General features: G+C 55.3%; 2 protein-coding genes across 5 annotated transcripts in view; one reads left to right on the forward strand and one right to left on the reverse strand.

Moving 5' to 3' along the window:
* Crtc1 (CREB regulated transcription coactivator 1) overlaps positions 1-6,831 on the forward strand; it is a 58,757-nt gene extending 51,926 nt beyond the window's left edge. For all 3 annotated transcript variants that reach the window (XM_021170738.1, XM_029480844.1, XM_085843869.1), the window contains 3 exons: positions 1,019-1,105; positions 1,459-1,639; positions 2,862-6,831. In XM_021170738.1, coding sequence (XP_021026397.1) covers positions 1,019-1,105; positions 1,459-1,639; positions 2,862-3,073 — 480 coding nt within the window. In that variant the 3' untranslated portion in view covers positions 3,074-6,831. The remainder of the gene's footprint in view (positions 1-1,018; positions 1,106-1,458; positions 1,640-2,861) is intronic.
* Positions 6,832-7,123: 292 nt separating this feature from the next.
* On the reverse strand, positions 7,124-15,536 carry Comp (cartilage oligomeric matrix protein). 2 transcript variants are annotated; one of them, XM_021170585.3, is made up of 19 exons: positions 15,441-15,536; positions 15,140-15,225; positions 14,667-14,718; positions 14,112-14,281; positions 13,235-13,372; positions 12,986-13,060; positions 12,747-12,905; positions 12,560-12,664; positions 12,358-12,465; positions 11,846-12,005; positions 10,447-10,565; positions 10,229-10,281; positions 9,964-10,145; positions 9,594-9,772; positions 9,438-9,486; positions 8,866-9,062; positions 7,761-7,933; positions 7,367-7,506; positions 7,124-7,292 (listed from the first exon to the last, which is right to left on the reverse strand). In XM_021170585.3, the coding sequence occupies exons 1-19, from the start codon at positions 15,514-15,516 to the stop codon at positions 7,246-7,248; spliced, it is 2,268 nt and encodes a 755-aa protein (XP_021026244.2). In that variant the 5' UTR covers positions 15,517-15,536; the 3' UTR covers positions 7,124-7,245. The 2 variants fall into 2 exon arrangements, with proteins under 2 accessions (XP_021026244.2, XP_021026246.1); XM_021170587.1 differs by lacking the exons at positions 14,112-14,281; positions 14,667-14,718; positions 15,140-15,225; positions 15,441-15,536 and adding an exon at positions 13,514-14,100.
* Positions 15,537-23,180: the final 7,644 nt, after the last annotated feature.

Here is a 23,180-nt window from a genome sequence, read left to right on the forward strand (position 1 = left end):
ACCTTCTCCACGTGCTATCATGTCTGTCCAGCCAGGCCTGTGCCTCAGCAGGTTAGTGCACCACCCCTGAGTTGCTCCCTTCAAGGGCAGCCTCACAAGGCTCTGGGACAGAATCAGCCACCATCTTAGAAGCTCTGTCCCTTCCCATTGATGAAACTTAGCTGCTGGTGAGGCTGTGGAGTCTTACAGTAGCAGGGTTTGATGGGGCCAAGTCTGCCACTTTTCAGGGAGTAGACAGTGAGCTCAGCCTAGGTGGTGCTCTTGGAAGCTGGAGGCCGTGGACACACTGCTAGACTGCAGCCAGGCAGTTACACTGCACAGTGCGCTCACACTCAGGAGCATCTGGGATCTGACTTGTGAGAGCCACAAGTCTAGCTGGGACTGATGGGTGCCTTAGTGTGACTTAGCTACGTCTGTGGCCACCTATTCCCCTTTGTCCATGTCCTAGCCAGCTCCAGGCAGAGCCTTGATGCGCCTACAGGAGAGCTCAGCTAGCCTTAGCTAACAAGCAGTGTGATGGGATTTCCACCCCACAGAGCCTGGGGTCTCAGAGGCAGGCAGCCCCAGGCAGTGGCTTGTCCCCTGCTGTGCCCTGTGCACTGTACTATCTAGACAGTGTGTCCTATGTCCTTTCTCCAAGAATATACACCCCAAACAGGGCATGCACATACTGACTGTCACTCCCGTCCTCAGCTTCAGGGTTAGCCAGCACCTCCCCTGCGGTCCCTGCTCCCTAGGAAGTGATGTTTCCAAGATTCAGGCTCTAGGGGAGTAGATGGGATAGTGCTTTGGGGAGCATCAGAGGCCCCTGAGGTGGATATGGGAAGAATCAATCACCGCTCTGAGCACTCCAAGATAAATGTCTGTGATCTCCACCCTGTGGGAGTCCCCAGGGGTCTTTATCCCATCCACCTGGGCTGTGGGAGACACAAGACTCCAGGACCCCTGCACAGGCACCCGCCCCACCACCTCCTGGGACTCAGGCTGCAACCACAGCGGGCTTCTCTTCTGTCCACAGCACACGTCCACCCTGGGCAGCGTGTTTGGGGATGCGTACTATGAGCAGCAGATGACAGCCAGGCAGGCCAATGCTCTGTCCCGCCAGGTGAGCGGGTGCCCGGGCCTCACTGCTCTACCCGCATCCTGCTGTCGGGCTGTGGAAGCAAAGGCCCTGGAAGGATGACTTGACCACACCCCCTTGACCTTTGTACATCCTGCAGAGTGGAGGTCAAGGTCACAGGGGAGGAAGGGCAGGCCTCAAGCACCGAGCAGTGGCATGGTGGGGGCTGCTGGATGGAGAAGCCGGGAGGATTTGGTGGTGGCCTGGAGTTTGATTTCCTATCTATTGTCCATCCACCATCTTGCCAGCTAGGCTGTGGGTGTGAGGAGCAGCCTCGGGTGGGAGGAGCCATAGCCGTCCATTGTCCTCATGGCCTGTCTTGTGGTTTCCCTTCATAGCTGGAGCAGTTCAACATGATGGAGAACGCCATCAGCTCCAGCAGCCTGTACAACCCAGGCTCCACACTCAACTATTCCCAGGCTGCCATGATGGGTCTGAGCGGGAGCCACGGGGGCCTACAGGACCCGCAGCAGCTCGGCTACACAGGCCACGGTGGAATCCCCAACATCATCCTCACGGGTAAGTCCTGGGGTGATGGGCATGAAAAGTACCTTCACAGAGCCCCTGTCAGACAAGGGGATTGGGCTGAGGCTGGCTTCTCCCACAGGATGGGGAACAGAAGCCCAGGCATCCCTGCAACCCACTGCAACTACAACACAGGTTCTACCCTTCAGGGTCTCCTCACACTGGACTCTGTCTCCACCCCAGCCATCCTTTCACACTGCGCTGTGAGCCTCAGCTGCCTCAGCACACAGGGCACTGGTGATCACCCCACAGCTCCCTCCTCATGGTCCACTCTGCCACCCCGGCCATCGCGGCAGTGTGCTCTGCCCTGGCCTCACACTACAGCTGTGCTCCCTTTCGCTCCTCACCTCACACTGGGATCCAGTCCTCTTTTATAATCTCTGTCCTCTTCTTCAACCAGGGAGACTCGCCACACACCACACACTGGGTCCTCTGTTTAGGACCAAGCTGGTCATACTTCAACCCAGTAGTGGTCTGTCACTTGCTGACAGAACCCAGAACCTGCATACCCAAGGGACAGGCCCTTCCATCCTGCAGAGAGCAGTATGGCCAAGCCTCAAACCATCTAACCCAGAACCCAGCTTCTCCAATGTCTGCCCCACCCCAAGTTCCCCATAACCATCTCCCTCTATTTTATAAGCCCCGAAAAGGGATGCTTTCAGTATAGTCTAGGTCTGTTGGGGACAGTGTCACTCCCCTCCTGTGGGCACTGTGGCACACTCGGGACAGAGGGCGAACCCTGAGGACCCCTGTGGCTTATAGGACGGCCTCTGTGCTTAGAACCCCATCTAATCTGACAGACCTACCAAACTAGACGGAATGGCTATGTCTCATTTCTAGACCTGGGCACCTGTTAGGCACCTCCCTGACAGTATGACCCATCTGTGCACCTCGGACTCTGGGTCAGAGTGTGTCCTGCAGGTCACACTGCCATCTGCTACCAAGAATGTGGCTTTGCAGATCTCTGCCCTCAGTGCTGGGACCAGCTTATGCTCTGCAGACTGCTGAGCCATGTCTCCCTGGCTCACGCCACCCAGTGCCAGTGTCTACCCCACCACAGTACACAGAACACCCTAGATATTGTGATGTTCGCCCTGCAGAACAATCCCTGGGGTGAGCTGCCCCCTCCACTTCTGCTTCTCACACGGGGAAAATGGCCCAGTGTCTGCTTCCCTGGAGCCAAGATTGAGCTATGTCATTTGTCCCCACCCAACAGTGACAGGAGAGTCACCGCCGAGCCTCTCTAAGGAACTGAGTAGCACACTGGCAGGAGTCAGTGATGTCAGCTTTGATTCGGACCACCAGTTTCCGCTGGATGAGCTGAAGATTGACCCTCTGACCCTGGACGGACTCCATATGTTGAATGACCCAGACATGGTTTTAGCCGACCCAGCCACCGAGGACACCTTCCGAATGGACCGCCTGTGAGTGGCTGTGCCCACCAGCTGCCTGCCGCTGGTCAGTCTCCAACGGCGCTGCCCCAAACCTGGGGACGGCAATGGCGTCCCCCTTTGCCAACGGCCAAGCTTGTGGTTCTGAGCTTGCAATGCTGCCCAGTGCCCCTGCCAGCCCCCCGCCACCCCGGTCGTTCACCTCCCATGATGCCTGGCGTGCGTGAGGCCGCTGTGTACTAGGCTGGCTATCTGTCTGTCCATCCATCCACCTGGGGTCAGGCTGATGGCCGAGGCTGTGAGTGCCTGGCCCCCATGGATGTTCCCCATGCTCGCTCCCTCACCCCTCACTGGGGATGTGAGAGCCCTCATCAGATACCCAAAGTGTCATTCACTTCCAGATGTGCTGTGTGAGGAGGGCCGGGGCGTGGGTGTGGAGCGCCCAGAGGCTTAGGTGCGCCATCCATTCGACTGTTGTCAGCTGTCACTGCCTTCCTCCATCCTGCCCCCCTCCCCACCGCCATCCCCAGCCCTGGTCAGGTCATGCATGCCCACCGAGCCCAGGGCAAAGACAGCAGAGTGACGGGGCCGACCTGGACCAGAATAAACACTGTTTGGATGGCTGCCTTTTATATTCCTGAGCGCTCTTGCAGCGTGACAATCGACCTATGGCCGAATGTGGTATGGACAGAGCCACTGAAGCAGCCGGTGCCCCTCCTTGGCTCACTCTCACCATCCTTGCCCCCTGTTGGACAAAGGTCAGTATGGTGGCACTGGGATGGAGGGTCACGGGCCACCTGCACATTCTCCTCACTCTTCCAGCCCCGTGACCTGTCCCTCCTGCTGTTTAGGATCTGGGGCTCGGGAGGCAGCAGCCCTGGTGGTTCTGCTTTTCCTTCCGTTTCTGTTGGCATTTGGTAGCTGACCCCCCAGACTTGCCTGGCAGCATGTGTTAACTAGCCCCCCAGTCCCTCCTTTACCTTTTTAAAAGTTAACTGGAACACTAGCCTGGAGCACTTGCAAGCTGGGGCACCTGGGCTGCTCACCCCGGACCTGGGCTTACTGGCATTTAGTCTCAACTCCAAAGAGCTGGGTGGGCAAGGATGGGACTGGATGCAGGGTCTTGGTGGCTGGGCGTGTCTGTAGAACCGCAGAACACATCCTGGGAACAGGCCTTTACTTTCACTGGAGCCTCCTGAGAACCCTCTCCCTCTGAGGATCTCTAAGGCGTCTGCCAGGCCTTAGCAGTGGCTAAGTGGGGGCTGTGGGCCTGGGTCACCTTTGGCCTGGAAGTTCTGATCCCCACCAGCCTAGGTCATAGCTTGGCATGCCCTCTGCCTCTGCCCCGAAGGCTTCACTGTTTCTCTGTGCCGTTGCCCACTGCCCACGCTGGGGGTTTGGAGAGCACACAAGCTGTGTGTGTCTCTCCCCAAGCACCTAGGCGGTCGCCTGCATGAGAAAGCTGCCACCCTTTCATTGCTATTCCCCTTCCCCTGGGCCTGAAGACACAGCATTGCTTTGTCCAGGTCACCTGTCCAGGTCTCAGGCCTTTCTGTCACCACGGTAAGGACTTGAAGGAAATAGTGGGAACTTTATCATCACCGTCACCATCATCATCAAACGTATGTGGTGGCACGCATCTGTCACCCCAGCACTGGCAAGCTGGAAAGCACACACAGTGGGGTGGGACTCTCTTCCAGCTGTAGAAGTCTGAGCAAATGGCCTCAACAGGGCTGAGAGGCTGACAGGGTAGCTGGGGTCCAGTCACTCACTGGCCGTCTGAGTTCTCAGTGAGCCAGGGCAGGACAGATATGACCCATGGCCCTCCTAAGCTGGTGGCCTGGCTTTCAGTGCTCTGAAACCAAGAGTGCATGTAGCTGTGTTAATGTGACCAGTTCATTGCCAAGTCCTGTGATGAGGTGACACGTCCCTGCCTCAGTGCCCCAGGCAGCTGTGAGCATCTCATGAGCTCTCTGGCCCAGCCAGGAGCCAGCACTCGGGTGCATGCATGTTCCCAAAGGGGTCACCCTTCCCTCCCCTGGGCCTAGCTGCTGTCAGGGGGACTCCTGGGAGGTGTCTTTGTTTTCTAGACATAGGTCACCTGACCGATAATACCCCTGTATTGCCAAGACATCCCAAGATGATAGCTCAAGGCTGTGGGGGCCTCAGCTGGTGACATGCATATACTGTGACCCGTTGAACTGTGCTGGGAGCAGCCACCTTGCAACGTGTACATAGACCCTCTGCCCACATTCATGCTCTCTCAGGACAGGCTTAGACACCTGGCCCTTGAGAGGTCAGATGCGTGAGCCAGGCCTGTTTTTTTTTCCCCTCCACCTTACCCATGTGTCACCAGCTTCAGCCAAGCCCCTCCTCAGCCATGTGGCTGTCCAGCCCACTTCCCTGACTCAGAAACAGGACTGGGGCGTCTTGATAACTCTATGCCCAGCTGCCTCAGTTAACCTTGGTGATCTACCCAAAGCCCCACAGAACAACAATGCAGCTGGACCCAGCCCCTTTCTGTATCCTAAGAAATGGCTTGTCCCCTTGACCCAAGGCCCTGTCATGTCCCCTTCCTGCAACACTATCCAGTGTGGCTCTGGGAAGTCCACTGGTACTTAGCCTAGCCTTCAACTCTTTGGAAGACTCTTATACAGGGGGGCCCCCTAGTGAGACCCATGTGCTACTGCACAGCACCCAAAGATGGCTGACAGCTGTCACACTGGACTTGATGTCAAGAGACCTGACGCTCGGGTCAGGACAAGAGTGGGCAAAAGGCATGGGGACGGCAAACCTGCACCAGTGTCAGCTGCTGTTCTTCTCACAGTGGGCCTAGGGTTTTTTATTTTGCAGAGATTTAGCACAGGCTGAGAGGGCTGCTGGTATCAGGGTCTTGATGCAGCTGTGTGCACAGGCATGGGTTGTAGAGTTGTGCCCTAGGTCTGGCTGCTGTCCCTCAGAGCTGTCCAGGTGAAGACACCGTGGTGCAGTCTACCCCATGTGGTCTGCCTCTGGTGTGGTGGTACCTGGTCCTTTTTATATCCCTTCCACCTTGGCTCCCAGGGGGCCTCTTCCTTCAGGGATCTGGTGGGTGATTTGGCGACCCTGATCATTTCTGTCTCAGGCATGGCCCTCAGTGTGGCACAAATGCCTGCCACCCATTGGTCATAGCCACATCTCCCTGTCAGGGCAGAAGATGGAGGGACTTGGATCCTCTCGAGCCTGGGTGCTGGGCTACTCCCAAGGCCATGGGGTGCCCTGAACCTCAGTTTTCCTCTTTCTCAACCCTGCTGGGCTCAGGGGCCCAACCTCCTGGTCAGGGTAGGGATAGCAGCAGAGCCCCACAATGGGACCAGCAGTCCCTTCTGCACTCAGCCTTTCCTTGGGGCTAGGGATCCATCACATGGGGTAAGGTCTAGCCTAATCCAACCCAGCAGTTCTGGTCACAGGGGGACATGAGGACAGGGCTGTGGCCATAACTCCAGAGGCCAGGCTCTGTTTCTCAGGCCCCATCTCACCCCTTAGTTGGAAACAGGACGCCATGGGCTGGGGTGCCCCTTTGATATATGCAAATGGCTGGTCCCACATTCCCCTCCCCGTGCCCAGGCTGGCTCTGCCCCCGGCATGCGCACTCCGCTGCGGATGTCTGTGGACCGTGCGCATGGGCACCGCAGTTGGGGGTCAGGTTGCTCAGGGCACGCACGGCCGCCCGCCCCACCTTCTGGCGCAGACGCTTCTTTGTATTTTTGCGCCCTTTGTAATGAAATGTAATAAAAACCCAATGTTTTCGTCTGGGCCTCTTCCTCTTTTTCCAGTCTCCGTCCAGGTTACCTCATCCTCCTGTGGCTGAGCCCCACATAGGTGTGAGCCCCTTGAACACCTTCCACTGAGCCATTCAGTGACTGGGGTTCCTCAAACTTGGAGGCAGCCATCTGATCTTACCTTAGAATATTCCAGGGCTGTCACCACCTGTAGTGAATTGCATGCTCTTGACAATCTCAGTGACTAGAGTACAGACCCTAGGGCCTCCTGAAGGCCCCTCCACAAAGTGCCCCTTTAGCAGCGACCAAAGCCAGCCAGTCCCCCACATACACACTTTATTTGCCTCTCCTCCCCAGGCCAGACACCCCTTCAGAGGGATGCCAGACCCCCCAGACACCCGTAGCTTATGCCACCACAGTCCATCAGGCAGCGGGACCCCACTGGTCCCTAGACCCTCTGCAGCCGGTGACTCTCGTAGTCCTCAGGGATTGTATCTGCAGATTGAAAGGCAAGAGGTGAGAGAGGTTTCTGGAGCCTTTTGGGTCCAGCCCGCTGGCCTCTCTCTCACCATTGCAACGGTAGCGCAGGTTAGCCCAGATGATGTTCTCTTGGGAGAAGCAGAAGACACCCAGGCGGCCACCACGCATGGCTGTGTCCAACACCACGTTGCTGTCAGCTACTAGCTCAGGACCCTCATAGAACCGCACCCTGTGATAGAGGACCATTGAGGTAGGGTTCCCTGCTTGCCACCCCCTTCATCTTTAGTTCCTACTCAAAATAAGGGCTGGTGTTGGGGCCCCTGCCTCAGTTTCCCTCTGTGAGAATGTGTGTCAGGTGCCCTGTACATAGGAGGTACTGGGGTCCTGGCATCTCCCCGTAAGACCATGATGTACTGTAAACGGAGCCCGTTTCTCCTGGATCAGCAGCAAAGCACAGCTCAGCAGCGGCAGAGCCATGCCCACCTGATGTAGCCAACTTGAGGCCGGTGCTGCAGGAACCAGCGGTAGGATGTTTTATCCTTCCAGCCCACGTTTCGAGGATCCTTCCACAGTAGCCGCACCTGGGATGCTGTGTCCCCCGTGTGCCACAGTGCGTTTCGGAGCTGTTCCCCGGGACCTGTAGAGGACTTGACAGCCTGCCACAGGCAGGAGAGGAAACAGATCAGACCCCTGTCTGGTAGAGCAGGTGGGAGTTATGAATGGTGGAGTATAGGGAAGGTCCTTGCTTCAAGAGGGCAAGTGAGGGCTCTTGGCTGGACCACTGTGGGTAGTGGAGCCAGGAGTCTGTATGAATGCTGGAAATACAGGTATACTTTAGGGGATCTAGAGGGCCTGGATATAAGGATATAGGAGGCGGCAGCCTGCTGGGATAAACTGGGGTCTACAGACCTGGGGACCTGTTGTGAGGTGTCTGTAGGAGGATCTGGGGTGTCCAGGGAAATCTAGGGCTCTGTGACAGGCTTGGGAGCCCGAAGGGACACGTGATGATCCCAAGGGGTAGTCCCCCCCTTTTTTTCTTTTCTTTTTTTTTTTTTTTTTTGAGACAGGGTCTATCTTCAATTTTTTTCTCTCAGAGTATGCACGTTTCTGAACCTGTGTGGGTGCATGCACATGTGCGCGAAGGGCAGAAGCTGTCAGAGTCGTCCTTAAGTAGCTTTTCTATCCTGTTCCATAAGGCCTGGGGTTTCCCAGTGTGGCTAGTATCTCTAGGGATCCTGTTTCTACCTTTCCAGGCTGGAATTACAGGTGGATCACCATCCATACCCAGCATTTAGGTGGGTTCAGGGGGGTCCAAACTCCAGTTCCCTTGAGTGTGCCCCAAGCACTGTAACAAGGCGGCATCTTCTCTGACCCTCCAGAGAAGGTATTTATGGGCCTGTGAGTCGAGGATTTAACCCCGTGGCAATGGTGGTGGGAGGGTGGGGGCTGGGCATAAGAATGAGGAGTGGTGACAACTTTGAGGGCCATGGGACAATGCTGGAGGGCTACGAAGGCTTTGGCGGTGAAGGCTGAAGAGTATATAATGTGTGTGGGCACAGGGACCTGGAGGGCACAGCCCAGCCAGCACCTTGAGCTGAATCCCTGGCTCAGCCACGGCCCGGAAGGGATTGGCCTGCCAGTACGTCTGCTCCATCTGTTTCCACATGACTACGTAGAAACTCGAGCTGTCTTGGTAGCCGAAGATGAAGCCAGCATAGTCATCATCAGTGGCGGTGTTTACATGAAATGTGCCCTCGAAGTCCACGCCGTTGAAGGCTGTGTATCCTGTAGGAGGGGAGAGGAAGGGGGTCTCCAGAAGCATGCTTGCTCTGGACACCTCCAAGTCAGGCCCTGACCCTCCAAACAAGACCTGCTTCTCCAAACAAGGCCGCACCCCAACATAGCATTGGCCACATCCTCAGACACTTCCAATCCCTAGCTCTCAGGGGTCACACATCCCACAGCAATGCCCCAAAGGCCCCACCCAGCCCTTCCTAGATCCTGACCAACCAGCCCTGGTCTCTCCATGGCCTATGACCCACCCACCTATGACCACTCCTACAACCTGCCATTTGTCCTAACCCCCTTAGCCCTACTCTTCCCATGATTAGAGTGGCCAAGCTCACCGTGGTCACGCCCCATAGCCCTGCCCCGCCTCACCCACAGCCAGGCCAGGGTCACTGTTCATGGTCTGAACGATCTCCATTCCCTGGTGAGGTCAGAAGAACAAGGGGCTCAGGCCAGTGCCGAGTGGTGGAGGTCTTGCTGAGGTGGCACCTGGACCCCCCTAGACTGCTACCCCAGCCCTAGCCGCACCTGATTGAGTACCACCCAGTTGGGATCGATCTGCGCATCACCCTCGGGGTCCAACACAACCGTCTGGAAGGCCCTGAAGTCGGTGAGGGTGACCTCGGCGTTCTCCGGGCACACATCGATCTTGTCTATAACTTTGTCAGCATCGAAGTCACCCTGACACGCATCACCCACGCCATCCCCTGAAAGAAGGTAGGGCTCAGCTCAGCCCCCACCCTCCACCAATAGCCTACACTAACTGCTGACCACGCCCACACCAGGCACCTCTGGCTCCTCATACCAGCTGCTGGCCACACCCACACCTGTTACTGACCAAGTCCACACCAGAGACCACACCAGGTGGTCTCAATAACCACGATCACTCCATCCTTACGGTCATTGTCCTCTTGGCCAGGGTTAGGCACCAAGCGGCAGTTGTCCCGGCTGTCAGGAACTCCGTCATTGTCATCATCATCATCACAGGCATCGCCCTTGCCATCATGATCTGAGTCCTGCTGGGCACTGTTGGGTACTGTGGGGCAGTTGTCCCGGGAGTCCTGGTGACCATCCCCATCCCTAGAGTGTGGAAATGGGACATGAGACTCTGGAAGGGGGTTGTCATGCAACATTCCATTGCTACCTTCCCAAGGGCTCCTTACTGGTCTTGGTCACTATCACAGGCATCGCCCACAAAGTCGTGGTCCACATCCCTCTGGAATGGCATCAAGGGTCACAGTCAGGGCTAGGTACTCAGTAGCCATTCCCACTCCAACTCCACAGCCAGGTCCTTCCCACCCCAAGAACCCCCACCCTCAGAATGCTCTTGGCAGGATCCATTATGCTCCCCAAACTAAAGTGCACATAGAAAGTGGCCCACCTGGTCTGGGTTATCTTTCTGGGGACAGTTGTCACAGGCATCCCCAACACCATCACCATCACTGTCACTCTGGTCAAAGTTGGGCACCCGGGGACAGTTGTCAGCTACATTTCGTATTCCTGAGGTAAATCAGAGAACGAAGGTAGGATCCCGAGACTAGGGCCAAGCTAGGATGGTACCGTCCCAACACAGATCATAAGGGGTGGGGCTGGTGTGGTGAGAGAGAACTCACTCTTGCAATGCAGGCACTCTGACCTCCAAGTGTGTGTCATACCACTCTTGCACACCCATGCATACACAGGTGCATGGACACAGGATAGATCAGTTAAACATTACAAAGTTGCTACGCCTGTTGGCACTCTGGAGGCAGAGGCAGGCAAATCTTTGTGAGTTCAAGGCCAGCCTGCTCTACAGAGTGAGTTCTAGAACAGATCAAACTACACACTGAGACCCTGCCTTGGGGGGGGGGATCAAATAAAACACGATTTAAAAAAAATAAAGTGAGGAAAGAATTTACTGTGCTTCAGAGAGAGAAAGAACCACCAGCCATGTAAGATCTTGGGCAGAGTGGTCATTGGCCTCTACCCTGACTGGGCCTGGGGTAGCAGGCAGGAGATTAGAAATGCAAGTAAGCTGAGGGCAGATTTAGGGTGCTGAGGTGGGAGTGAAGAAGGGCACAGGGGCCGAGGAAGGCTTAGAAGAGCCTGAAGCATACTAAAAATAAGTTAATGAAAAAAAATTAAAGTGAGGCATAGTGGCACACTCCTTTAATCCCACACTCAAAAGGCAGAGACAGGCAGATCTCTGTGAGTCTTAAGCCAGCTTGGTCTATAGAGTGTGTTCCAGGACCGCTGGGGCTATGGAGAGAGACCCTGTCTCAAAAACAGTAACAACAATAATGTCAAATAAAAAAGGATGGCCAAGGGCTGGAGAGATGGCTCAGCACTGGCTGTGTTCTTCCAAAGGTCCTGAGTTCAATTCCCAGCAACCACATGGTGGCCCACAACCATCTGTAAAGGGATCAAATGCCTTCTTCTGGTGTGTCTGAAGGTAGCAACAGCAACAATGTATTCACATACATAAAAGATAAGAAAAAAGGATGGTCAAGCAGGACACAGTTGTGCACAGCTGTCAGTCCCAATACTCAGCAGGGGAAGGCAGGAAGATCAGGAGTTCTAGGCCATTCTCTGCTATGCATCATGTTGAAGCCACAAGGGATGTTAAACTGGGTACCCCACCCCTCATGTCCCAGCCCTCTTCTCTCCCAGACCTGGCTTCATGTTTCCCTCTGCTTGACTTTAGCCACACCAGGGCACTCTAGACCAAGCCACCACTCAGTTCCAAGCCTTGCAGGTCACTGAGAGATGGGTTCCACCCTTCACTCCCCAGCCATGCTCACGGTCGCCATCTATGTCGTCGTCGCAGGCATCGCCCCGGCCATCCCGGTCTGTATCTTTCTGATCATCGTTTTTCTTGGACCGGCAGTTGTCACAGGCATCTCCCCACTTATCGCTGTCCGAGTTGCGCTGGTCTGGGTTTCGAACCAGCGGGCAATTGTCCTAGAAGGCAGGGCAAGTAGAAGGCAAAGTCAGCATGAGACAGAGATCATGTCCTAGTTGCCAGACAGGGAAGTAGGAAAAGTTCTGTCTTCCTGGAGCTTACGATGTAAAGAGAGAACAGACTCCTGCAAGTAACCCTTAGTCTTCCACACTGTGTCACACTTGTGAGAACACACGTTCGTGCACATACCCACAAATAAATACATAAATAAATAAATTTTAAAGACCATTTTTCAGACCAGCCCATCTCCAAGAAGGTCTGGTCCCTCTGCTGGAAGCTAGATAACTAGCGTGACCTTGGAGGTCATGCTGCCACCAAGTCCTGCCCACAGATGATCCTACACAGCCTTACTTGCTCGTTAGGGACTCCATCCCCGTCTGCATCCGGGTCACAAGCATCTCCAATGCCATCCCGGTCCACATCCTCCTGCCCCGAATTGGGCACCGTCACGCAGTTGTCCTGGGGAGCGGGGATGGGGGGGTAGGGTGGGGTGAGGCGCGTGTCTACCGTGCTCACCACACCCTCCGGGTCACGCCCTCCTGGTCATGCCCACCTTGCGACACTGGCGCTCTGAGCAGCGAAGCTTCTCGTCAGGAAAACCGTCCAGGTCCGTGTCGCGACCGCACAGGAGCCCGTTGCCGGCCCAGCCGACTGCACACTGCATAGGGGAGATGGTGGAAATATCCATGTACGCCGGAGCTCCGGGACCCCTCTTCCACGACCTTTGCTCCTGCACTCACCACGCAAGACCTCGAGCCGTCCCGCTCCAGGACGCAGTTTGCTTTCTCATGGCACGGGCTGGGTGACCCATCGGGGCAGAAGTGCTGCCCACGCCGCTGGCAGCCTGACGTCTGGTCGCCCACGAAACCGGGCTGGCAGGGGCCGCACTGGAAGGAGCCCTGGGTGCAGGCGCAGGCAGTCAGCGGGTCACCCACTTGGACCTTGATGGGGTCAACCTCACCATCCCTGCCTTCCTTACCCGGGTGTTGACGCACACGGAGTTGGGAACACAATTGTGCTGGCCGGTCTCACACTCATTAATATCCGTGCAAACCTGAAGGATTGAGACCACGGGCAGACAACACACGTTTCCCATGGGCCACGCCTCTTTGCAACCTGCCCCCCACCCCACCCCCGCTGCAAGAACTTTCTCTTTGGAGCGAGTTTTCTGGACAAAATGACTTTCATTCCCTTCTGCCATAAATGTAGGGTCCCCGGCTTCCCTTACTTGTTTGTTGGTCTTAGCGAAGGTCAGTCCCACGCCCTCGTGGGTGGGTCCACTGAACCCAGAGGGACAGGCTTCGCAGTGAAAGCCAGGGCTGGTATTGATGCACCGCACACGCGGGAAACAGGGGTGAGCGTTGCACTGTGAGAAAGAAGCACACAGGATTAGGGGTCCCAAGGTGGACCGCCAGAGCCGCACCTTGGGGCTTCCCGGATGTGGACAGGGGTTTGTTTTGTTGGAGACAAGATTTCACTGCTTAGCTCTGCCTGCTCTGGAACACACCATGTATACCAGGCTGGGCGCGAACTCAATGCAGAGAATGCAGATTGGCATGCGTCTGCATTCCAGGGCGCTTAAGGGCCATCATCAGCCAGCTCTTGAAGTAGGGTGCCACACGGGATAGAGAACCCGAGGGTCGCTGACGACTTTGCCTTTATGGGCATGGAGTTGTGACCTCTTAGGGGTGAGGAAATGAACTTGCGGGGCGGGCATCCCCAGCCGAGGGAGGAAGTGGCCGCCTGGGCGTGCAGGCACGGCGGCGATAGCCCCGTCTGGGAGGGCGACTCTCCAAAGTAGACACGTGCTCCGGGCGAGGACGCCCCAGTGGTGAGGAGGGTTGGAGAGAGACACCCCCGGCGCCCAAGTGGTCGTTGGGGTGGGCGTCGGTAGGGACAAAAGGAGTGGTCAGAGTGTGCGTCTGAGATAGTGATGGACCCCCCCTGTTAGACGTGAGGTCTTCTGGTTTGGAGCCCCGGGCTGCGAGGGGCTGGTCCAGGAAAACACCCTCAGTGGATGAGGGGGGCGTCGTCGGATGGAGGGAATTTGTGGTGGGGTCGGCCCGGGTAGGACAGGATGGCGGGGGTGTGAAGAGCCCGCGCACCTCATTAACGTCGGTGCAGTGCGAGCCGTTGCCGGTGTAGCCAGGAGGGCAGGGGCCGCAGCGCGCGCCCGTAGCTGTCTCGGAGCAGACTACGCCGGGGAAGCAGGAGCCGGGTGCGCAGAGCGGCACTGGCCGCACGCTCAGGCCTGGAGTGCGTGCGGGCTGCATTCCTGCGGACCCGCAGAAGTTAGGCCACGCCCGGGAGAGGAGCCAACCTAGGCCACGCCCAGAGGAGGCGCCTGTCCGGCCCCGCCCACAAGATGGGCTTGACCCCCGCCCGGGGTGGGGCCCCTCAGGACCACGCCCCTCGGGGGGGTCGGTTTAGCCCAAGCTGGGACTGGGCAGGTCCGCGCGCGCGCGCGCCCTGAGGCCGCGCGGTCCTCCTGCCAGCCCTGTCGTTGGTCTTCGCGCATCTCCCGGGCCTTCTTTCCGTCGTCCAGTCCGCTCGGTCGCTGTCTGCTTTCGCCCCCGCCAGCTTCCTTCCCCAGCCCTTTTCCTCCTTTTCGCTCTGTGCCCCCACCCTTCCTCCGGCCCTTGGGTCCGGTCTGTGCTCACCGCAAGCATCACATTCCATCACCGTATTCTTCAGGAAGGTGATCTCCTTGACCTGCCGGGCAGGAAGTCAGCGGGACCCCTTCCCATGCGCCTCCTCTCGGTCCCCCTCCTCTTCCCACGACCCCTCTTTCCTGGGAAGCCCGGTGCCCACAACTACCCCCTTTACATCCGCCTTTGCACAAACCCATTCCAGAGTCCCTGTCTCCCTGTCTCTGACTCTGTGCATCCAGTCCCAGAATCCTGTCCCTAGCCCTGTTTCCATCCTCTCTGTCCCGCGCCCTGTCCTCTCTTCCCTGCTCTGTTTTTCCTCTCTGTCCTTTTCTGTCCCTTCTGTTCCCCCTCGTCACTGCGATGTGTCTCCTGCACCTGTTCTGACCCCGCGCTGTCTTTCTCTCTGTTCTCTACCATTCTTAGTCCCCTCTGTATGCCCCTGTCCCTGTTCTGTCTCCATGCTGCTGTCTCTGTTTCCTTACCTGCTGTCGCAACAGCTCTCTCACGTCTTGCAGTGCCGCATTAGTCTCCTGAAGTTCTCGCAGCATCTGTGGGGCCAGGTCTCCACCTGCGTCCACAGGGGCCAGTGATGGGTGACCCAACCACTCCATCACCCCTCCCGCCACCTCCGGGGCCATCCAAGCTCCACCCGCCGCTTCATTTTTCAGGAACCCCGGACGTTCCTGGAGAGCAGACCCCCAAGTTCTGAGAAGCAAGAATCATGAGCCTGGAGGGAACTGAGGGGCCTCCTGTCCACGCATGTCCCCTACTAAGCGGCTTTACCCAGCGGGATCTGGCCCTGGCCGGTCGCCCGCAGGATAGCCAGGGCGAGCACTAGAACGCAGGCAGTGGGGCCCATGGCGGCGGAGCTGCAGCTGCTGTCTGCGCCTTCGAGCCCGCGGCCTATTTATCCCCGCGCCGGGTCCGGGACAGCCCCCGCGGCCCTGCCCAGAGCCCGCCACAAGGTAAACAGGCCGGGCTCTGCATTCAGGGCCGCGCCCCACGGCCCTGCGGGATGACCCGCAGCTGATCAGTATATGGTGGGGTCTGAGGAGAGAAAGGCATGAGCCTTGGAGAGTCAATTGGGGCTCTCCACTCACTCTGATTCACCACTGAGTGCCTGTTGTATGCAAGACAATCTTCATCTGTCCCCGCAGATAACATTGGGGAAACAAAGTCATAAGTAATCAAGAGGTCCCAACTCACCCACTCTGGCTCCCACACTCCCTCTGCACTTCAAAGTCCTGCAAAAGGGACCTAAGGGTGTGACTCAGCCCAGGTCAGCAGGGGGTTGTAAGGGTTCCTCCGCCCCCCTCCCTGCACCTCCAAACAAACAGAATCCTGAATAAATGATGTCCTTGCCTCAATTTCCCCTTTTGCACTGTTGAGAAGACAGTGGTGGTGCTGGGGATGGGGTGGAGGAAGGAACCTCAGCTTCCCTGGGGTTCTCTTCTCACTGAACTGTACTAAGCTTTGTTCCCCAGCCACCGGGGAGACAGCCTGTCATAAAAATAAGACTGGTTGGGAACTGAAAATCTTTCCCGGGCCAGCCACACTCTGAGCTATAAAACACCTCAGCCTCCACGAGCTTTAACCCTCTCCACCTGGCCTTCCAGGACTCACAGTCTGTAGACAGAGAAACTGGGCTCAGGGGAGGGGGACTAGCCCTCTTGGGGCTACTGCAACCCAAGAAGATCTCTTGTTCCAAGAAGAAACCATGGAGGGCTGCCTGGAGGACACAGACAGTCCAGGGAACAAAGAGAGTAAAAAGATCAGTCATAGGAAGCAGGGGGGTTAGCTCCAGTGGTGGGGGCAGGGAGTGAGGTGGGAGTTGGTGGGGCATGTCGGAGGATATGTAGATTTCTGGTACATCCATGTTTTACACAAATGTGCCTGTTGTGGATCATATCTCCTGCTAGGTATCTGCTGGGGAACACTGCAGGAAGCAGTCCCAGCCTCTGTCAGAGGCAGCCAAGGTGGGTGTGGAAATGGTTACACTATTACCCAGAGGTGATGGGGCTCTAGTGGGAACTGCTCAGCAATAGTCCTCAGTAGGAATGAGCCTGGGATTCTGGATAGATGAACACCACACATACAGTGTGCTGGCAAGATCCTGGGGCTTAAAAACAATCAGAGAGTGAGGCTAGCCAAGAACAGTGCCCAAGTTGTCTTTGGACTCACAGGGGTGGGGGGCGAAGGAGGGCAAACAGCCCTGCAGAGGAAGGCTGGAGGTGGCTGTGTTCTGAGAGGCCAGGTCCCTATGGCATCCTCTCTGCTGGCTGAGCTACCTCCTGTTTTCTTTGGCTCCCAACAGGCCTGGGGCTGTTCTTGCTGACCAGCGCTGGAATTCTCCAGAAAACCACCACTACTGGGCAGACCTGTGGCCTCCCAAGTGCCTCCTGCAGCTGAGGCAGGAGCACACAGCAGCCTAACGGGTGACTGCCACAAGTCAGGCACGGGGCTGGGGCTCAGGACCATGTGGCTGGAGCCACAGCCACAGTTGGGCCCTTCAGGGAGCTGTGGAAAAGGGAGTCAGAACTGAAGGGAGGGCAGGAGCTGAGCTGGTACTGAGGACAGTAGGGAGGGGACAGCCTGGGCTCACCCCTGCTGCTGGCTTCCATGGGGCAGGGACCCTCTCCCAGGCTGTTTGTCCAAGTGTAAGTGCCCCGGCTTCCCTCTGCAGGTGTCTTCCAGGGCCTATTGCCTACCTGCCTGCCTGCCTGTGGCTCTCCTCCTCCAGGTCTCCAGTACTGTCCAAGCATGGTTCTTCTGTGATGCAGTATGTAAGTGTTCATCTGTAAATCAGAGCACCCACAGCCTGCACAGCCTGTGAGGATCATTAGTGGGCTGGCTCCCATCTCAGCCTGGCTCTGTAACTTGGAATTTATACACAGAATGTTCTAAATGGGTTTTGCTTCAAGCGTTTTGTAAGTTTGGTTGTTTTGCTATTCTGTTTGTTTGTTTGTTTGGTTGGTTGGTTGGTTGTTGATTGGTTGGTTTTTCGAGACAGGGTTTCTCTGTGTAGCCCTGGCTGTCCTGGAACTCACTTTGTAGACTAGGCTGGCCTCGAACTCAGAAATCCACCTGCCTCTGCCTCCCAAGTGCTGGGATTAAAGGCATGCGCCACTACTGCCCGGCTGTTTTGCTATTCTTGTGACAGGGTCTTCTGTAGTAGCCCAGGCTAGCCTCCAACTTAACTCTGTGTCCAAAGATGACCTTGAACTTCTGATCCTTCTTTTTCCATTTCCTCAGTGCTAAGATAGACTGCAGACTGTATCCAGCCAGAGATGGCTTATATCCATATTTTCCTCTAAGGAGAGATGACCCAGCTTGATGGCCCACACCCAGACCTGGGGAGCTACACACACACACACACACACACACACCACCCCTTATACATGCAAACAATCCCACAGTAGACCCCCACATACACATAGCCCCCCATATTCACACAATGCCCTACACACATACACATTCTCGGCCCCCGACACCCACACATGACCCCACCCATACACACCCGCACACATCCCTTCCCACATGAATCCAGACTTAGCTCTGGCCCCAGGCAGGCAATAGCTGTGATATTCTGGAACTCATGAGTCTGGGCCAGTCTCTCTTCCCGACATCCAGGCTGAGTGGTTCCAGGAGCCCAGCCAGGCAGGGCCTGCTGGTGGAGCCCCAGGGGCCCTTTCAGATTGACGCCTGCTGGGCCAGGAGACGTGTGGCGCCCAGGCTGCCTGCCACCGCCCAAAGGAGAAATATGTGGGGCATAGCCTGCCCAGCCACAGCCTTGGTCTGGGGAATCCATCAGGCCAACAAGGGGGAGGGTCACTTAGCCATGTCCACATCCCAGGCCAGAATTACTCTCCACAAATAAGGACCAAATCCAGGGGTCAGGGAGCGGTGTCTGAGGCCTGTGATTACCTAGGCCTTTAGCAAGCCCCACCTTCCTCAGCATAGACCTTTTCATGGCAGACTTTCCTCAAGTGAAAGACAACAGTAACTATAACGGTTACAGTGTTACTGAGCAATTGCCATACTGTGGAGGTCTGAGGACAAATGCCAGGGGTAGACATTAGGTCATCAGCAAGCACCTTCACCTTCAGAGCTATCTTCTAGTGGGAAGCAGGAAGGAGATACACGTAGTTAGTATACCAAAAGTTGTATTTACTCTGCTGAGGGCCATGGTGCAAGGCTCATAGGTGTAGTTCCTAACTACAGTCCTAAGCCTGTCTTAGCTGATTGTCAGGTCCAGATTCCAACAGAAGTCTCTGATTTGAGGGCCAGGATCCTGGAGGAGACTCTCCAGCCACAGGGCAGATCAAGGTGGCCTCTCTCCAGATGTGCAGAGCAGAGCATTGCTCTTGGTCTCTGCTTATATGCTGTGCAGTGGGCATCATGGGGTTCTAGGACTGGGTCTGGTTATCTTGAGTGTGTGATATCACTGCATTCTGGCTCTCAGGGGCAGCCTTGGGGGTAGTGGGGAGCTGACTAAACTATCTTTACATGTCTAGAAGGCTTTTTCTATTATGCTCATATGCCAGTCTTGACCTTGGTTTTGATTCTTTGAGACAGAGAGTCTCTTTATGTAACCTTGGCTGTCCTGAAACTCACTGTGTAGAGTGTAACTTTAATTTTTTCAAAACCTATTTTTTTAAAGATTGATTGATTATAAGTATACTGTAGCTGTCCTCAGACACACCAGAAGAGGGCATCAGTGTGAGCTACCAGGTAGTTGCTGGGATTTGAACTCAGAACCTCTGGAAGAGCAGTCAGTGCTCTTAACCACTGAGCCATTTCTCCAGCCCTCAAAACCTATTTTTAATGATGGTTCTTAAACGCTTTAACCTCCCTTGTAGCCCACCATCTACCAGAGGTAGTGGGAAAGAAAGAATACAGGGGAAGCCGGGCGGTGGTGGCGCACGCCTTTAATCCCAGCACTTGGGAGGCAGAGGCAGGCAGATTTCTGAGTTCAAGTCCAGCCTGGTCTACAGAGTGAGTTCCAGGACAGCCAGGGCTACACAGAGAAACCCTGTCTTGAAAAAAAAAAAAAAACAAAACCCTCCCCCCAAGAATACAGGGGAAGTGGACCTGTTTAGAAAGGTTCTTTGGAGCACCTCCTGTCTGTGTTGTCTGGAAATCAGCAGTTCAGTTCACAGCTTAACAGCGGCAGCGCGATGCACGTGAAAACACTTCACAGATACACCAGCAATCCAGTTCAGTGGAGTTGGGTTAGTAACAGTGGTACAACCTAACAGAGACAGCCAGGCCTCAGCCTCAGCAAGAGGGACCCAGAGGGACAGAGAGATGCCAGGAGTTCTTCCCTGTGCTTCTCACTGAAGCACAGTAAAGATCAGTGAATGGAGAACCACAAGCGTTGCCCAGCCAGCTGCACCGGCAAGCCAGACCCTCCTCCGGCATTCTGTGGAATCCTATTTATATCTCTCCAAACATCACGTGTCCTCCACAGGTCTCACATCAGCTGACATCACTCTACCAATCGACCTGCGTCTAGAGAAGCGGCAAGAGGCTGAAACACACTACCAGAAGTTTTTTTGGTGCGTTTCTCTCTATGGAGTCCCGACAAATGCAGCTCAACAAATGCAATGTAAGATGACAATACATGCATGTTGTTAACAAATGTAAGGTGGGTGGTGGTGGCGCACGCCTTTAATCCCAGCAGTTGAGAGGCAGAGGCAGACGGATTTCTGAGTTTGAGGCCAGCCTGGTCTACAGAGTCAGTTCCAGGACAGCCAGGGCTATACAGAGAAACCCTGTCTCGAAAAAACAAAACAAAACAAAACAAAAAAACCAAATGTAAGGTGACAATACATGCATGTTGTTAACAAAGAATCCTTCATCACGTGTCCTTTCACGTGCTTGCTTTAGCAGAACATCCTTTCTCCTGTGTCTGCTTCAGGGAAATATTCCTTCATGTGTTTACCCGAGCAAAACCCCATCCGACACAACTGACTTTTCAAAGAACCCTTAAGTTTCTACTTCATAGACCAAGCTGGCCTCAAACTTAGAGACCCACCTGCCTCTGCCTCCTGAGTGCTGGGATTAAAGATGACTGCCACTAGGAGTCATCTGGTGTCCCCCAACGTTGGTCTTTGAGATCCTGTTTCTCATTGGCTAGCCTATGAATTCCAGGAATTCTGAGCTTTTTCACATGTTTTTTGGGGCTTGAGTTCACACCTCGTGCTAGTGTGGCAAGCACTTTACTTTCTAAGCAGTCTCTGCAGCCCCTACAAAGCCTTTCTTCTCTCTGTCCCTCTCCCCTGCCCCAAACACACACACACAAAGGCACATATACACATAGGCACACAGTCACATATATATACACACAATAACACACACATGCATGTATATACAGGTGCACACATGCTCACACACACATGAACATATACACACAGGCACAAACACAGGGAACCATGCTCACACACATATATACACTCACACATGCATGTGTACACACAGGCACAAATGCTCACAAACATATACATATACATACAGGCACATATAGAAGTGCATATGCTCATACACACAAATACATACACACAGGCACATACACTCAGTGTCATACACATATATGTGCACACACACTTGAATTTACAAAAAAAAGAGCTACATTTTTTTAGGGTCAATGCGAGAACCAATCATATTTGGGCAGTTTTCTGTGTTTCAAACTCACACAGACTTTGCAGGGAAAATATTAGAAAAGAAATTGTATGGCCCAGAATGATGGCAGGAACAAGGGAGGCTGAAGCAGGAGGGTATAGTTCTAGGCCAACCTGGGCTACACAGGGAGACTGTGCCTCGGAAAAGCACATGGATACTCTGGCCATGGCAGCTCATGATTGTATTGCATTTCCTCTAGCCCTCAGGAAGTACAGGGAGGACCGGGAGTTCAAGACTAGCCTCGGATATGTAAAGAGTTTCGAGGCCAGCCTGGGCTATAGGAGCTATTATCTAAAAAACTAAAACTGAAATTAAAATACAATCCTAGTGGCTGGAGATGGAGCTCAGTTGTTGGAGTGTTTGTGGTTCAGTAGGTGGGGTACTTGTGGCTCAGTTATTACAGTGCTTGTGGCTCAGTGGGTAGAGTGCTTTCTTGGCCTACAGAAAGCCCTGGCCTCCATCCCCAGTGCCACGTGAGTCAGGTGTGGTAGACCATGCTTGTTGTCCTAGCACTGAGGAGGTAGAGGCAGGAGAATGACTCCTTCCAGGTCACCTGGGCAGCATAGGGAAACTTTGCTCAAAAGCAGCAGCATTTGGGCACAAGCACACACCTGTCACCGGAGTCTTTGGCATGGAAGAAGGGAAGATCAGGAGTTTGAGGCCAGCAAGCTCTGTGAGACCCTATCTCAAAGATGGCCTCACTCCTTGCCCCATCTCCGTGGTCACCGGAAACTCAGAGAGGGAAGCTCCGCTGCCTCATGCTAAAGACACGGGTCACAGGAGAAAATCTGCCCCAGGTTTTGCAGTTGGCTGGGGACAGTGGGTGTGGAGTCAAAAGAGGGGAGCCCCAGGGCCTCAGTGTCATACCCCACTCCACCTCACAGCAGTGCCTCAGTGCCTGCACAGTAGGGCCCTTGTTCACCCAGTGATGAATGGAGCAGAGACCAGTGTGTTTATCCACCTGGCGGTGGCCCAGGCCTGAGGAAGAGAAGTGGCCACAGGGCTTGGCAGCAGGTGTGAGACAAATGTCAGATGTCAGAGGCTGCTGTGTAGAGGGCTCAGGCCATGATGTGAGGGGCACTGAGTTGTGGAGATGAAGGTCTTGTAGACCCAGGACCCCGGAGGACCAAGAAAGCTCAAATCCTTGCAGGTAAGCAGGTATCTGTCCCAGAGAGTCCCAAGCCAGGGCACCACAAATGCAAAAGTCCTGTGGCCAGCCTGGCCCAGGCATCTGAGGCAGGTGAGTGGTTACCTGTTCACAGATGGGGTAGGGGAAGGTATGGGTGGTGATGGGAGCCAGGCATTCCCAGCATGCACCCTGGCATCATCTGGCTGTGAGTGTGGGGCATGATCACCTCCAAATGGCTTGTTCTTGTTGCAGCTATCATCTGGTGGTCTCCACTGCGCCCCAAAGCAAGGCCCAGCACAGCTCTCCTGTCAGTCACCTGGATAGAGCAGTGAACAGAGTGATTTGCCACATCACCAGCATCAAAATAATGTGAGGAAGAGAGGACAGAGGAGACAGAAGGGGTGGTGTGTACGGAGATGGATGGGTGGATAAGCAGGTGGGTGAGGGGGTAAGGGGGTCGGGGGGATGACTGGGTGGGAGGGTAGATGGGGGTGGTGGTAGCTGGGTGGGTGAAGGGAGGCTGGGTGGGTGAATGGGTGGGGGTGGAGGTGGGGGTTAGATGGGGTGGGGTGGCTGGGTGGGTGAGTGGGTGGGGGTGGAAGGAGCAGGGGTAAGTGCTGGGTTCAGAGTAGGGGTGAGGTGAGAGCCATGGAGCATTGCCTATCACACTTCAGTGGGTCCCTGTGATGTGGCTTTTGGGGACTCAGTCATTG

This window comes from Mus caroli, unplaced genomic scaffold, assembly GCF_978045245.1.
Source record: "Mus caroli unplaced genomic scaffold, Mus_caroli_1 scaffold_10, whole genome shotgun sequence".
Lineage (NCBI taxonomy): Eukaryota > Metazoa > Chordata > Mammalia > Rodentia > Muridae > Mus > Mus caroli.